Below are 16768 nucleotides of genomic sequence, written 5' to 3'. Positions count from 1 at the left end.
ACACACATGATAATTGCTCAATAGGACAGTATCAAAATACAATTCTTTAGAAGAATTTATGGGCAGTGTAGTTTATAATGTAGAAATACTAGTTCTGGAGACTGTTAAATAACTGTGAAAGTGTATAATTAGCAATGTCTAGTTACACTAAAACATACAATACTGGACACTTTATAAGATGCATCTTACTAGCACTGAGTTGGAGACTATTTTGCCTCCAGGACTGCCTTCATACTTCATGGCACAGATTCAACAAGCTGCTGGAAACATTCTTCAAATATTTGTCGGCTGCAAATCTATGATGTGAATCTCCTGTTCCACCACATCCCAAAGGTGCTTTTATCGGATTAAAATCTCTTGACCGTAGAGGCAATTTGGATACAGTGAACTCACTGACATGCTCAAGAAACCAGTTTGATATGATCTGAGCTTTGAGTCAATGGACATTGTCCTGCTGGAAGCAGCCATCTTTAGATTGGTATACTGGTCAGCCACAGCGCTCAGGTAGGATGTGGTGTGTATCACCAGCAGCCTTAACTCTTGATACAAGGCAGCATGGATCCATTAGATTGGGAGTTTCTGAAATACTCAGACCAGCCCCAACAACAACCAACAACCAGGCAGAGCATCTCCAAAGTCACTTAAATCATCTTTGTTCCATATTCTGATGCTCAGGTTGAACTTCAGCAGGTCATCTCAGTTCATTTTATCATATTGTTGTGAGGCTACAGACATTTTCTGTGATTTTCTATAGATTTTAAATTATGTCTGAAATGACCATTTTACGGTCACTTTTTTCCTGTTTTTTTATCTTTATTATCTCCAAAAACCTAATAATGAAACAAAAACTGAATAACCATTATTCAGTATTCTGGATCTGTGGTATAGCTGAATGCTGGCCCTAGACCTTATTTTTGTAAATACATAGTGGATAATGGTGGAAATCATAATAGGATTTCTTGTGCTTTACAGACAAACATAGGATGTGACTATGTGGCGCTTACTTGATGTACTAGCATGCACACAAACATGCACAAATGTATGTACACACTCAAAATCATCCTACTGGCTGATCCTCGTGTATCCCGTAATTCCCTATAAGCTATACTCTCCCCACAGTAAAACAAACACAAGCTTCTGGGGGGGATTAGAGGGAGGAATTATGATACTGTAGTTGGCAGTGAGAGAAACTAGTTCTTTCTTACCAGTATGTGTATTTGTTGCACAAAATCTCAATTCTGTTTCTGTTTGACGTTTGCTTGATCTGGAAAAGTTTTTTCCCCCTCATCCTAAAAACTATTGGGCAGCAACCAGCTTGTAAAGAATAACAAGAGTATCCAAGAAAAACATTTATCCACTGGCCAAGTGCACATACTAATATAATTTTAAAAAAATCTTGATATTTCATAATTAATAGTAATTAACGGACAACCTCTAAAATACTATCACTGATGCTTCAGATTGTGGAGTGATCAGCCATCATAGTGGTTTATATCCATCTTTCATATACAGTCTACACTAACATTTACTTTTAAGTATGAAGCGCGTATCATGAAAGTTCCCACGGTGTCCCAGGACACAAAGGTTCGACTTTGGCCAGTTTACCAAATAGCCGAATTGTTTCCGGAGTATCAGTTTCTGTAATTTCTGATATTACTTTCATTTTTAGTTCCAGTGCTGCAATTGTTTGTCTGGTGGATTTCCTCCATTCTTGATGCTAAATTGTTGTGTCCCATTATCTGCAACCACTTGAATTCTGAGTTTGGCCTTCAAGCCACTTATTTACTCTTTAAATCTGACTGATTTTTGGACAAGCAAAAAATCCAAATACCACATACCGCACTTCTACAGTCACGTTCAAAGGAAGCGACGCTGAATGAATACCTATGATAATTTTAGTAGATGAGCATAAATGTTCAGGGAGTACTTTAAACCATATGTGCCAAGTAAATACAATTAACTGCCTGGATGGACTGGAGTCCAGCTCTTCTGGGAATCCCACAGGGTCGGGATCTAACCACAGCTTTTAGGTTACATCTCTTTCCCCTCATGTCCACTGCCTCTTTTTCTGCCCTCCACCTTTTGGTGACCGCCAACATTCCCCTGGCTCTAGCCCTCATCCCAGGCAGTGGTGAGAAATGGGGAAGTTTCCCAGATCGTGTGAAGGAAGTTGTCGTGCCAACTTTGCAGCACATTAATCATACAGGGCATGTGGTTAGAGATACTCTGTATCCTGTTCTGCTGAATATTTATTATTAATTGAGACACAAATCTGAAGGATGAAACCATATTTGGTGTGCGTGAAAAATTCAAAAGCTGCTAAAAAGACAAGGATGTTAACTGAACAGCAGAATTTGTGTTTTGATGATCCTAGAAAGAGCTGGAAATCATGAAGTCTGGTAAAATGACCTCTCACTGTACATGATTTCACATTAGCTCTGTGATATTGTTATAACATTACAAAGTCTGATGAGTGTAGCTAGGACATTTAATGTTATTCTTGCAGTAACTAAAAAAAATGACCACCTGGAACAGATTTTTCATATAAAGAAAAGATTTTTTAATAGATAACTCCCATTTGCAAAAACACTTAGAAACATTGGAAGACACTGCACAATGTCGCATATATATATATATATATATATATATATATATATATATATATATACATATATATATATATATATATATATATATATACACATACATATATATACATATATATATAATGTATATACATATATATACACACATATATATATACATACATACATATATACGTATATACATACACACACTGTGTTCGCTACCTTGCAGCTACCTCCTCCATCAGATAAGTATGAGTCTTTTTTTTTTACAATTATCAAAACAGATAGCGAGGAGAGGGGAAAGCCATATTTATTTACGTTAGTAAAACAGAAACAAAAAAGCCTTCAAAACTGTAGTTTTTAAATTATTTGCGTCTTACAATAAATACAAATCCTCAAACATTTATTGAAATGAAAACACACAAAGAGAGAGAGAGAAAAAGACAAATCCAAAACAGTGACACCATGTACAGTTGTGCGTGTCGACTCCAAAACCTTTCTGGATAGGCTGAACTTCAACTGAACTATTCCCAGTAGTGCAACTTAGCTTCACAAAACTGAGACTGACATTGATTTAATTTGGTGCTTTTTAAAAAATTCACTAGTGCAAAAATACTGATGTGAACACAAGGTCCAATGTTTCGGGGCTGAAAGGACGACGTGAAAGGCGTCATAACCCGGAGGGGGGGTAAATGAGCTGAAATGCAGAACTTGTCATGAACACTCACCTATGCTGTACAATATGACCTCCAAGAGAAGGTGCGACAGGAGTTTTATGATCTAAAATGATGATGTTTGAAAGATTTTAATTAAAATATTTTACTGTTTGACGATTAAAAAAACAGCAGTTACATCATGATTTCAGTTAGTATCACTTTTGAATTACCAGCCTTCTTAAACTTTGATCTTGTGCACTCTGAATTTCATCTTCCCGTTATCCTTTTTCACAAAGAAGCCCAGCAGCCAATGCAAAGCAGCACACTCACAAGGTACCAATCAATGCCTTGCTCATGGAGACTTCAGCAGGACACACGCCACAAGGCTTGTGTTGGAGGTTTGTTTCCCTGCTTGCTTCTATGTAATCTGGCTGATTGTAACATACAAAAAAAATATGCTTAAAGTTTAAAGCTTTGGCTCTACTGATAGTTTGACATGTTTTACACTATGCAGTATTAATTGGTCTCCAGTTTTCTGAACAGTTCTGCAGCAAGCAAGGATCAGTTTTTAAAACTTTCCAATGTTGCATCGAAAGCTACGCTTTTAGACGATTCAGAACACAAAACAAACAGGCATCCCGTGAAGGATCAAAAAGGATTTTGTCATGCATTAAAATATCCTCGAATGAATGAACAAGTGTTTTACAGTGCTTTAAGTATTATCTTGTGGCACCAATTTAACTTTGCTCACCCTGTTTGTTTTTTTAAACTGCCCTGGCAGTAATTTAAAAGCATGAAAACATGCAAAAATCACCTGTTTTTCTCATACTCACTCGTCATCTCCCTTGAGACCAGCGTAGGCGTAAGTCGTCCCCTGTGTGCAAGGTTAAAAAAACCAAAACATTTCTCGACAGCTAAATCTTTGTTTCTTCCACAAAAGTCAGGTGTCCACAACATATTAAAAAAAATAAAATAAAACTGTGTTTCAAAAGTCTTGTCGTCGCTAAATGTAAAAGTGCTTGGAACCAGCTACAAAGTTTAATCCTTACAAACAAACGAATCTATGCATAAACTGGATTCGTATTAATTTTGATTGTCACAACACTAGAACCTGAGCTTCTTCGTCAAACAGAAGAAGTATGTGACATCCTGGGAATCCCTTAAAAAATAACTCTTCTCTTATAATGCTGGTGTATGAAAACCATAATACAAAGTACTTTAATGCACACTGATTTCTTTGCGTGTACAGAATATGTATGTGTGTGTGTGTTTGTGGAGAGGGTAAGTATCTGCAGATGTGTTGACGTGTCACTTTCACGGCATGTAAATATATGGACTGGACTTGTGGTGTCCTGTGCTCATCACGCATGGCATAACGTTCCTGGAGCCGACCATTATGGACTGGTTCATGTCATGGCCGCTCTCAGGCCACGGCGGCGAGTCCATGGGCTCCCGCTTGATCGAATGGATCAGGCTGTGACCTTTGAACTCGTAGGTGCCATGCTTGTTGTAGTCAGACTGCATGTAGGCCTTGTGTGGATCCTGTGAGTAGACGTGCGAGTCCATGAGGTTGACGGATTGGCTGCTGCATAGAGAGTCTGAGTGTGGGAATCTCTGAGGACTAAACTGACTGGAGTCATTGTTACTGCCCAGGTCTTTGTCGCACTTTAACAGGCGTGCATTGGCGTTCCCGTTGTTCACTGCATAGTTCTGATAGTTACCGTTGTTGTACGGTGGGCTGATCCCAGCCTTCCCCCGCTGACAGGGCGAATACTGTGGATCGTAATAATCAGCTTCAGATTTCAGCTGCAGGCCAACGGTGTGGTCATATAGGCCGTTACCATAGCGACGGTCAACGGGCACTTGGTCGCGGCACGTCCAGGGTCGGCCGTACGCGTCGCAGCCGTTCTCCGAATCAGAGTCGTGCTCGATCTTTATGGGGGGCATCTCGGGCATCAGGTGACCGTCGAAGCATTCTCCGTAGCCATTCTCGCTCTTCACCAGGTCCACGCAGTAGGCGTCTGGGTCTGTGGGAATCTGGACGTTGCCGTACAGTTTGGAGACAAACACCTCACCACCTCTGCCGCTGTGACAGCTGGGCGAGAGACGGTACGGCTTCCCGTACTGGCCGGTCTTGTTCATGCGGTTAGAGGGGATGTAGCCGACGCCCTGGCCTGCCCTGACGGGTCCTGAGTTCTGTCGCGGAGGCCAGCCGCCACCCACGCCTGGGCTCAGACCTTTATGGGGACCCACGGAGGACTTGCAGTAGTTTAGGGGCTCCTCCTGGTTATAGTAACCGTCCGGGCGGAACTTGAGGTTGTCTTTGGAGAGTGGGGTCCACGGAGTGTGGTGACCTTGCTGGGTTGCACCAGGAGTGGGACAGGAGAGCCGGAGAGAATCTGCAGCATCACCCATTCCTCCATTGAAGGAGTGTCTCCGGAGGTGTTCTCCACGCTCGCTGTGCAGGGGGAAAGAGTGGAAAGTGGAAGTGGAAAGAGAAGGAAAAAAATAGATCATTAGTCACAAAACAAAGACACAAAACTTACAAAGTTTTACTGTTTTTCAACAAAGTCCACGAAGAGCCATTCTCTACCCATGTATCCATATGGCAACCACTGCATACTCAATGTTTTTGTTTCTTTTCTGCCGAATGACTCAAAGCATAAAAATTCTAAGTTTGGTTCAATTTAGTTCACGAGAGGATCTTTCCAAAAGTGACTCATCTTTTCCGGGATGTGTCTCATCTGAAAATTGAGAACAGAGTCAACATCCAGAACCCCAAAGATCAATGATGGCCCGGTCTCCTAGTTTATAGGCAGCACAATGCAATATATCTTCATGTTTACACAGTGCAGTAGCTGAACCCGAATGTGTTCAGTAACTGCATGAAAGTCTTTTCAAACTGTATTTTCTTATGATTTTAAGTTTGAAATTGATCTTGTTGAACGCTGAGTAAGCGATTGATCGAAAAAGATACAAGAGCTCAATTATATTTATAACTATTACAGCATTCTGATTAATCAGCATTCATACTTTTCCAGTTTTTCCCGTACTTGTTTGACTTGTTTCTGTGGCTTTCTTTGTGCCCCCCCCACAAAAACAATAATCAAAATATGTTTTTTTCCCCTCTTCATCTTTTCAGTTTTTATATGGAAACCCAATTACAGTGCATGGCTACAGTGGTAATAACAGGGTTTAATTTGCGGTTCTGTGAGTGATTATTCAGGAATTCTAAAGGCAAATGTTTCTTTTTGTTTGTCTGCTTCCAAATACGTTTCTGCATTTTTCCTATCTTTCAAATATCTCTCAACCTGAGCACAGCACAGCTGAAGGTCTTTAATACAACCAAGCTGTAAGTGAGTATATTCTGTAGCATCATATGTGTAAAATGAGTCTTTTCTTAGCTCTTAGATTGTTCTAGCAGTAGCTACAATTTCACTATAACAGGCTCGCAAAGAAATTAACTAAGGGACATGTTTTCAGTGACATCTGCCGACTAGTGACACGAAATGACCAAAAAGAGAAGTATTGCTTTCTATTTTTTGTTATAATAGCCTGACGCAGTTTCACTGCCACTTGTGTTTCCTAGTTTTAAAAAAGTCTACATATACTCAGAATTTAGAGCAGAACCGGAGATCGTTGTGCAACAATAAAGTCAGCACGCTTTCGGGAATCTGACTGTGAGTTTAATCCAAGTCATATTTACGTCTCTCTATATGGCAGCAGACCCAGGCGCTACATGTACTGTACATACTATACACTTAATTCTGAACCTTAGCCCTAAGAATGGTTTAACCAATCCAATCTGCTGTCTAGTTAACCGGTTTATCATTACATTATTCACCATGTTGCCCTGGATGATGTGTGAAGGAAGAAAGAAGCCTGAACAGCAGGAAGGGGGGGTGGGGGTGGGGGGGTGGAGGAGCTCTGCTTTACTGACTACATCCCAAGTCTTGGCCTCTCTGACTCCCTGAAGTTGTTAATGACGCATGAATCACAGAGGGCCTTATCCAAGCTGAGACGCGTATATGCTCCTAATTGGCCACAGGTAAGGCGTCCAGCGCTTGTTTGGTTTGGTATCAGATCCTACTGGGTGAGGAGAGGGCTTATGTTTGTGTTGGTAACTGGGTCTCAGTGTAAATGCTTGTGTGTTCATAAAACTGTTGCTGGGCAATAAGTTGGTATCTCTGAAAAAAAGACAAACCTCAAAAAATCAATAAATGACACATGAGGGCTGGAGCAAATGTATTTTCTCACAGTAACTCCAAATAATTATGTTTCCTGTGCCCGTGCGATGTGGACCACAACCGAGGCAAGAGGTAATCTTAGGACATGTAAAGTGTATAATAACAAAATAAACACGTCATCCCTTATGAACTGTGAGCTGCTGTGACCTACGGACTCTCAAATGTTGACCTTTACTCAGAGCTCCCATAAAGCCAATCAGTGTCGTTCTCTAGAGGCTATAACGAGATGCCAAAATGCATCAAACCTCAGTGTTAAGACTGTTAAAACACTTCACCTTTAGTTACTACACAGTACCCCTATTAAAGCAATCAGTGTCCAAAACTGTGACACAGTGTCAATATGCATCATCTCTCCTAACTTAGTTAAAGCTGTAAAGACGCTGCTCATGTGTGAGAGTTTATTCCTTCTTACCTTTGCTCCAGTCCGGAGATGATTCCTCCTACTGCTCCTTTATTCTTTCCCCGCATTAACATGTTCTTCATTTTCATCTCCGTGATGGAGGGGAGCAGGAGGGGAACAGCTATGCAGAACAGAGCCAGCTGTGGGGCCACTGGAGCACCAGAGGCTGACTTCTTTTTCTGCCCATGGAGGAACTTCAACCGACCTTGGAACTGCATCGTCTGGAACAGAAGAAAGAAAGGACCCATCCAAAGGCCTTGATTAATATATAATACAATTACACAAACATCTAGGCTTTATTTTTCTGCCCTTTTACAAAGGCTTAAAGGTATCGACTATTATAGGAGCCATTTTTATGACCAATCAGTGGCAAAGAGGTTTCATATTGTTGGCTAGGCTTCTGCTAGGTTTCTCCTCTTTTAATCTGAGTCACTGAACTGAACCTCTCTAGCATATCTGCACTGTTAGTGCCACTTTCAGACAAACAGTATGGGTTCCTATAAAGTCAGTTGTGCCGACACTCCATCCAATAAAGCTAAATTCTAGCATTTTATTTGTAAGCTTCTTGGCTCAAATCAGGAGGCATCTGTGTCTGTGGCATGCACGCGTGTGGTCTAAACATTTAGCTAGCCAAGCTTGGTAATGTTAGCTTAAACCTGGTAATCCTCCCCTCAAGTCCAGTTTAACCAAGTTTAATTAGATGTTGTGTGCAGTGTTCAACATCTTGATTAAACCTGTCAGCTAACTTTTATTAGCCAACACTGGTGGACATTTAATTTTTGGCTAACACTGTGAAGGAACTGACTGACTTTCCTGTCCATGAAATAATGCTGCTACTGTGTCTGAAAACACTCGTAAGTGGTCCAAATGTTATGAAACCGAGACTTTCTTGCCAGATTATTTGTGAGCAGATTGAGCACTGTGCGTTACATTACAAATTGTTGTGTCCTAACTGTAATTATGTTGACTGATGAGGAAAGCCTCCAACCAGTATTTCCTCACTACTTGGCTACCAGCATCTACAGTATATGTAGAAAATTGCCATCTAAAATTTCAGTTGTGCGGCCAGCTTCAGTGCAACCAGAGAGGACTTGGTGACAGTAAACTTGACTGACCCTGATGAAACAGTCCAAACCCATATTCTCGTTGCTCTGTCATCAGGGCCTTCAGCTTTTCCACTGCTGGTCTCCAAACCACTCTAGTCACAGCCATGAGGGATGAACCACGCTCATTCTCTGCCACTGTGACCATGCACCCAATTACCTTATAATTCCGTCAATACACCTATAAATAACTGCACATACTACAATTATAAGTGAAGTCTTGCGGTACCAAGGGGTTATAACACTTTTTATAGCCCTGGGTCTTCTTCCAGTGAGTGGGCAACCCCTGCTCAGTTTTTATATTTTGCGTAAACTTTAATGAACTGAAAACTGAAGTAACGTTGTTGGTTTTTTTTTTTTTTTGAGTTTGAGTTGGTTCAATTACTCACCAAGAATCCAGAGGTGCTGTCCAAAAGGCATCGGACTCTGGCTATGAAACATCTGTTGAGAAAGCAGGAGAGCTCGGGAGGGATTTCCCCTGCCTCTGGAGAATGGAACAGGCTGCTCACTACAAAGTCTTCACCTGTCATTTAGTAAAGAAATATGGAGAGGGTATGAGTAATACAATTTGTACTGCAATTTGTGTAATAATACAGGAGAAAACAAAATACATATGTATAAATATGATGACTTTTTAAATGACAACAATATTTATAGTTAGCAAATGACTGGGACAGACTTCTTTTTTGTATTTTTATTACTTACCTGCTTTTATGAATAATACACTGCTGTTTAAAGCATTTATCTGTCAGCATTCATCAATTTTAATTAATGAATCATTAAAACTGTTAATAATGAGTGTAATGTGAGACAGACACCCTTAAGATCAGGCTTAAAACTTTCCTTTTTTGATAAAGCATATAGTTAGGGCTGAATCAGGTGACTCCGACTACTCCCTCGGTTACGCTGCAATAGGCTCCTGGTGAGCTTCCCATGATGCACTGAGTGTTTCTTCTTCAGTCACCTTTCTCACTAACTATGTGTTTATATGCCTCACTGCATTTAGTTATTAGTTATTATTAACATCTGGCTTACTTCCACAGCTCGTCTTTGTCCTGTCTTTCTCCCCTCACCCCTAACCGGTCGCGGCAGATGGCCGACACTCCCTGAGCCTGTTTCTGCTGGAGGTTTCTTCCTGTTGAAAGGGAGTTTTTCCTTCCCACTTTCGCCATGTGGGGGTCGTCTACTGATTGTTGGGGTTTTCCCTCTATATTTGTAGGGTCATTGCCTCAATTTGGCACAATATCAATAAATTTGAACTGAATTGAATTGAGATCGATAGCATAGACAGTTCCTCTCATCAACATCATACTGATCCAGGAATAGAAATCTCAGCAGCTGACCTCATCATCTCAAACCTATTGCATTGTTCGATAATAAGTTTTACATGTTCCCATACTAAATTCATAGTGAGCTACCCACCAGTTCCTGTAGCTAGCTGGTTATCCTGGTGTGCCACCGTCCCTTGGTGCTGTGGAGGACACATGGCCCAGTGGAGCTGGCGTCTGAATTCCTGACGGTCGTCTATGTGGATGTAGTCAAACACATTCTGGTGCATCACGTCGGTCTGTGGGGAGGAGATTCGGATTGGTTTAGTTAATCAGTTTTAATTTTTAGTTTTACATCCGATTTATGACTTTGGACGACCGAGTTTTGCTTCCATTCTTGTAGCTGACAGCTGTTCTCCGCTCTCAGGGCTAATTCTGCCCCACCATTCCTGGGGAGGTCAACGCTATACATACAAAGTCGATGAAAGTCAGACAACCAGAGCACTCGCACAGTTACATACACATGCACAAAGGCAGGAGAATTGCCCCAGTACAGTAACAGTCTTAAGGGCAGCTGTGTTTGTCAAACATCGCGTGACACCAGCTCCCGAACGGCAGTCCAGCCCAGCTTTCTCTCCACATCCACACAAACACACAGTAAGTAGGGTTCCAGCCCGCTCTCGTCATTCCTCCCTCTCTTTTCCAGCAATAGCTGTGTTTTCTGTCATTCCATGACAGATTCCTCACTAAAACGTTCAACCTTCTCCTCTTCCCTCTCCCCCTCCTCCCTGCCCTCGCTCCATAATTTCCACACTGGTGGCACGCGAGGCTTTTTGATCGCCTGCCTCTGCAAACACAATCTGTTCCCACTGTCTTCGGCGAGCGCTTCGTCCTGTGGTTGGGTTCCCTACCGGCAGTCAGGCAGACAGAAGGATCGAGTGACTATTGTTTATGTTTCTTGTAAAAAAAACTCAGAGAGGAAAAGAAGAGGGGGAGGAAAAAGAGAATAAGTGATATTTTCAGTGACCTTCAAAGGCTAACTGCCCCTGTAACAAATTGGATCAAAGGCCAGTGGAGGTTTTCTGCTCTTCTGTGGTGCTTTCTTGTGGTGCTACTTAGCAAAGCCATGTCTTTTCTTCTTTATTTCCTGTGGTATATTATGGATAAGTGTCTTTCTGAATACAGCTGTGGGCTCAAAATTATGTTACATGCTGTCAAAGCCTGAGAGGCAAAGCATGTGGCTTAAAAACAACTAACAGCTCCTTTGCAAGAGCTGAACATGTGGGAAAGTATAAAAGAATGTTTTCATGACAGTCTGAAAATACAACACGCGGATCTGTGAGTATTTAAAAAGCCATATTTTTAATGTAGAAAAATGTAGAAAAGCTGTCAACTACCCGTTCACTCCTATTCGTCTTCTCTATGCTCAAAGTCACCTGCATTTTGCTTTTCACTTCTAAATATGGCCATCACTGACTACAAAGAACACCTGATTTGAATTCTGAGATCAACGTTGAGCTAATGCTGATGATACATTAGTTTATCACACCAAATGCTTTGCATGCTGCAGTGCTATGGCTCACAGCCAAACCTTTTGCGTGGTAATTCCTTTTCTTTTTCTTTCTTTAAAATAACTGTTTTGCATGTACGCAATTTAACGTACTGCGGTGGCTTGATTCGCTTGATCCGCTGCCAAGTGTCTTACATACAGTCGCTGCCGAGATCTGAGCACACAAAGGGCCAGTTGTGATTCTACTAGTGTGAGCTGGTAAATTTACATCTCTTTAATATTTAATCAGCAGCTAACATGTCGCAAAACGGTCCCGGTCCTTCCTAACATGGATGCGATTTTTGCTAATTCTTCGAGCACGTGTTGCATATTGAATGAATGAAAAGACAGCTGTTCATTTTTTTGTTTTTAACTGTGCTGTTCACATGTGTTTATGAAAGGCAACAACTGGATGGCAGCAACTCGACTCAACGCTGGGATGGTTTGCTGTGAAATTCAGCCAAGGCCATATTCAGGTTCTGTGCAATCATCAGCTCAAAACTGATTTTTTTCCCCATTACTTTGGTTTGATTCCTGCAAAATTATTGACATTAACTTTTCGCTCGGGTCTTTTGCTGAGCACGTGACAATGAAGCTGGCATAAAGTGAAACCTTAGCTAGCAAAATCTGATCATTTGAGTGGAAATTTATGGGAACAAAAAGCAGACGTTACAAATTAACAAACGTTGACTGAGCTGCTAAGACACACGTGCATACGCAAATGCACCTTGGAGTTTTAATTTCCTTTGCCTGGTGGTTCCGTGCCAATCTGTAGACACATACACACCTATGCACATACTGTGGCAGGGCGTCTCAGACCACTTTGCGTTTCATGTCAATTTCATGGCTGCCCCTGTCTGCTTGTAAGCCAAGTGGGAGCGCTGCAGAAGAATGTCTATCGTGATGTGTGTGTATGTGTGTGTGAGAAAGAGAAGGCATGAGGGCAACAGGAGGAATTTTAACAGTGAAAAGCACTTTATTTATGGCTTTGAAGGAGAGCGATGATTTCAGCATCGAGGGACAGGCGAGCCCATGTTGACTTCATTCATAATTAATGACTGGCCGGGTATAGCCACTGGAAAGGAAAAGAGTTAAACCGTCGGTGACTTATCAGTGCCCGCACACACATAACAGACACCCGCAGAGTGTATCTCAGGGTGAAACAGAGGTCTTCACCCTTCTGTGGTCCCCTTAGGTGTAACCTTGTGGGTTTACTTTGCCCTCTGAAAGAGTTATCAGGCAGCAGGAAGTCAGAATTAAAAGAAAGGCAGTTTACTCCGGATCCTAAACTGGATGGGATGGCAACAGAAGAATGGAGTGTACTAAAAACGGCAATTGTGACCTTGTTGAATAATGACAGCAATGAGGTCCTATGAGATTTGCAGATTCGTAACCTTAAGAGGGTTTGTGTGCTAAAACACTTTTATGGATGCTATCATCACTGATTACGAGGCCATGTGACCAGCTAAAGTACAAAAAAAAAGCAACCCATACCTCATTTTTATATTTTATATGTTCTGGCTCAAAGAGCACATTTCCTACTGATCTGTTGGAGTTTTGGCACACTGATTCCCCCATCTACAGAACAGTCAAGGCTTATCAGCTTATCTATGGATAATCATATGTACAGCGTGCATTTCGTTTATACATATTAAACATAGATTATACAATGTTTTCACTGTATTCGTGTGAAAACACAAGGGAGAAGTTCAACTCACCTGATGAAATCCCAGATAGTCCACAATGGTCGAGGAAGCGTAAAAAACCATCCCGTCACTGCTCACCACCAAGGCAAAGCCTGTCAGAGACTACACACACACACACAAACACACACACAAACACACACAGAAAGAGAGTCAGGGCAGCTCGTGCAGCAAATAAACTCAAATGCAACAAACACACACATGACTTCTCTATTCTGTCTGTGAAAAGCGTAATACAGGTGTAAGAATATAGTCAGATGTTCTAATTTGTGACCTAACCGTGGTTGAAGTTATTACTACGCCCTTAAAAAAAGAATTTTTGCTTGTAAAACCTTTAAAAATGTAATATTCAACTTCTTTCCATAATTCTCAGAACAGCAGAAAAACTGTAAAAATGGAACAAAAGATAGAAAATTACAACACAAGAGAGGGAATGAAAGACAGATGGTTGTGTTACAGAGCGGGCCAAATAAAACTTAGTGATTTATAATGCAAAATATTGCTTGTGAAAGACTTTTTTTCCTCATATTCTCTGGTTAAAACTGTATTTTTTAAAGCAGTTAGCTCGCAGATGACTTACGCGCCTATTTGCGCTCCTGTAAAGTTACGCTTTTCATAAGCTCGAAACTCTGATAATTAAGTCTGTTTGACTGGTACAGCTGCTTTGATTTGTCGTAGCAAACACACTGATTAAAAGCAGAGAAACTCCAGACACAAGCACACTTCTTCCCACTTTCCCCCTTTGCTCACACACCCATCCACACAAAGCTAGGGAGGGGGGGATAACGTGTTTGGCCAGCGGAGGATACAGAGAAAGAAAATGTTAAATAAATACACAAATGGTATCTGTTAAATGAGGAGAGATGGACAGATGGAGAGGAAAAGAAAGAGTGCGAGAGATATATTTAAAAAAGGCAGCACATGAAGGAGAAAAGCACAGGAAGGAGACGGGAAAGAGGCCTTCCAGTGTGCAGTGTGCGCACAGCTGTGATAGCGTGACAACTGCAAGGCTACTTGACTTGCGTGACTGCTGCTGCCAGAGTCTGTCACCTCTATTTTACTGCGAGACTATGCAGGTCTTTCCTGGTGTGTGTGTGTTTCTGTGTGTTTCTGTGTACTTTATAAGGTAGAAAGCCCAGCTGCCCCTCACTTCACCCCAGTGCCCACTCCTTCCACGTCTCTCTCTGTCACTTACACCCAGGAGTGATCTGATTGCCTTAGCGAGAGGCGAATGCTCACTGTACGCGCCCTGTCCTTACCTGTCCCATAAACTCCTCTCTGTGACCTCTCTGTGAGCAGAGAAATTTGTAGCCCTAAAACCTATCGGCGTAGAAGCCAAACTGCAGCAAAGCAAAGCCTCTGAGACAAAGATATTGAGACACTGACATGATGACATCTGAAAACAGTATATGAAAGCATGACGGCAGCAGTGGAGACTGGAAGATGGGTCAAGTCCTCTGTGGCATAGATGCAGATGATGTTTGACAAGTTTAACTGGCACATGTTCAAATGTCGGGGGGGGGGGTACACACAAACACACATAGATGCACAACTTATTCCAGCATTCAAAACAGATGCAGATTAGTTGGAAATAAAGCACACTGATATAGCATCTTTCCTCTGATACTGGTCCTCACTCAGCATTTACTGTGCAACATTTGTACAAATTAAAGGTCTTTGTTACTCAGACCAGCATTTTTGGAGCCCTCCGGAGGGTAGCGATCAATCAACATTAGTGGATTAATATTTAATGTAGCTATGTAATGTATTTAGTACTTCAATAAACATCTGGGAACAACATGTCAGTGCCAGATGTGATATATTTATGTCTAAATCCAACACCGCCAACGCAGTGTCGCGGCAGTTCATCAGATAGTCACAACATCTAATGTACTTATTCGGGTTTCTGGACATAATTACCCACCCTTATCTTCGTATCCCTGAAGACATTTTTTCATCTGTCTGGCCTCAGATGTCCTGATTCGTCCATGTACACAAAGTGAATATTTTCCGCTATTTGAAAGGGTGTCACAGACGGGGTTGGCCTTGGAGTGATCATTTGACCTCAGTTTGAGTCATGGAGTGACATTATTTATATTATAGAAAATGCTTAGCAGCACGTTAATATGAAACAATATTTTATTGATTATCATTAAAAACGACTTGTTGAGGGTGAGGATATAAAAACGAGTTAGTTACGTTTAGGCTGTAAAGCTGCGGTTAGGTTTAAAAAAAGATCCTGTTCTGGGTTAAAATACAACAGCTGAAAGTTCTCATTTCTTAGCAATAATAGTTTCAATGTCACGCTGACTGTCACAGAAAAATATGCCAATGCATGACCATGAACTTGAACAAACATATTGCTTTTTCACAACTATTTCACATTTAGCTATAAAGGTCTCAAGCATGGGCCACTTGAAGGTCTTTGGATCATGTGTCCAAAAACTCATGAAAACATCCTAAGCATGCTGGAAAGCTAGGTTGACTTTATGAGGTCGTACAAGGCCATAAAAAGGTCGACATTTACATGTAAGGTTCATTTAGATTTATTTAGCCCATTCACCTTTCCCCACTCCTCTTCCAAGTCAGTGAAATGCCAGTAAATTTCTGCAACCCAAATTCTTTACAAAAGGACTTTGACATTTTTATTCTTCTGGAACAAATAGGCCCGAGACCTGTGACCTGAAAGAGTATGCACAAGCAAAAAGTGTATGTTCTATAGCTTTAATTGGCTTTTTTTATGCCTGGCCCTGCAAATTTATTACAGATAAATACAATGCATTTGTTTTTTACATGTGCAAAACTTCAAGAGAACATCCGTCATTTATGCTGGAATAGAGCAGCTTATTTACTACATTTCCAGTTAAAGAGCTGGAAGGAACATCAGAACTCTATTACTCAAAATAACAATTAGTGTTTGGTTTTATATAAATAAAACCAAACACTTTATATGAATCAGCTAAATACATCTAAACACTGTCTGTTCTTCTGTTGTTGTAAACTAGGCAACAAAAAAAAGTTCCAGAAACAGAAATACTGTTATGATATTGGCTGCACTGCTGCATGCTGTTTTTGTGTGTTTCTCCATTCACATTCCCCTCAGTTCCTTGCATACTAAAGCCTTTAGGTAATGGAAACAGGCACCTGCTGCTGGCCTGCTCCACCACATATCTGCAACCGCAACGCCCCCAGCTCTCATAACTGGCCCTGGGAGACTAAAAGCTTTGACTTACAAATCTTAAGAGGCCCTTTGC

The 16768-nt window shown here is 41.2% G+C and overlaps 1 protein-coding gene across 1 annotated transcript in view; it reads right to left on the bottom strand.

The window, feature by feature from the left end:
* Positions 1-2793: 2793 nt before the first annotated feature.
* ahrra (aryl-hydrocarbon receptor repressor a) overlaps positions 2794-16768 on the bottom strand; it is a 61975-nt gene continuing 48000 nt past the window's right edge. The window contains exons 5-9 of the mRNA XM_084938893.1: positions 13530-13619; positions 10417-10561; positions 9384-9517; positions 7904-8112; positions 2794-5702 (exon numbers count right to left, since the gene is read on the bottom strand). Of these exons, the coding sequence (XP_084795019.1) occupies positions 4559-5702; positions 7904-8112; positions 9384-9517; positions 10417-10561; positions 13530-13619 (1722 nt within the window). The 3' untranslated portion in view covers positions 2794-4558. The remainder of the gene's footprint in view (positions 5703-7903; positions 8113-9383; positions 9518-10416; positions 10562-13529; positions 13620-16768) is intronic.

The sequence above is a fragment of the Perissodus microlepis genome, chromosome 9 (assembly GCF_051167445.1).
Source record: "Perissodus microlepis isolate ML-2025 ecotype Zambia chromosome 9, ASM5116744v1, whole genome shotgun sequence".
NCBI lineage: Eukaryota > Metazoa > Chordata > Actinopteri > Cichliformes > Cichlidae > Perissodus > Perissodus microlepis.
The sequence above is the reverse complement of the archived record's forward strand: the minus strand, read 5'-3'. Positions and strand labels throughout refer to the sequence as shown.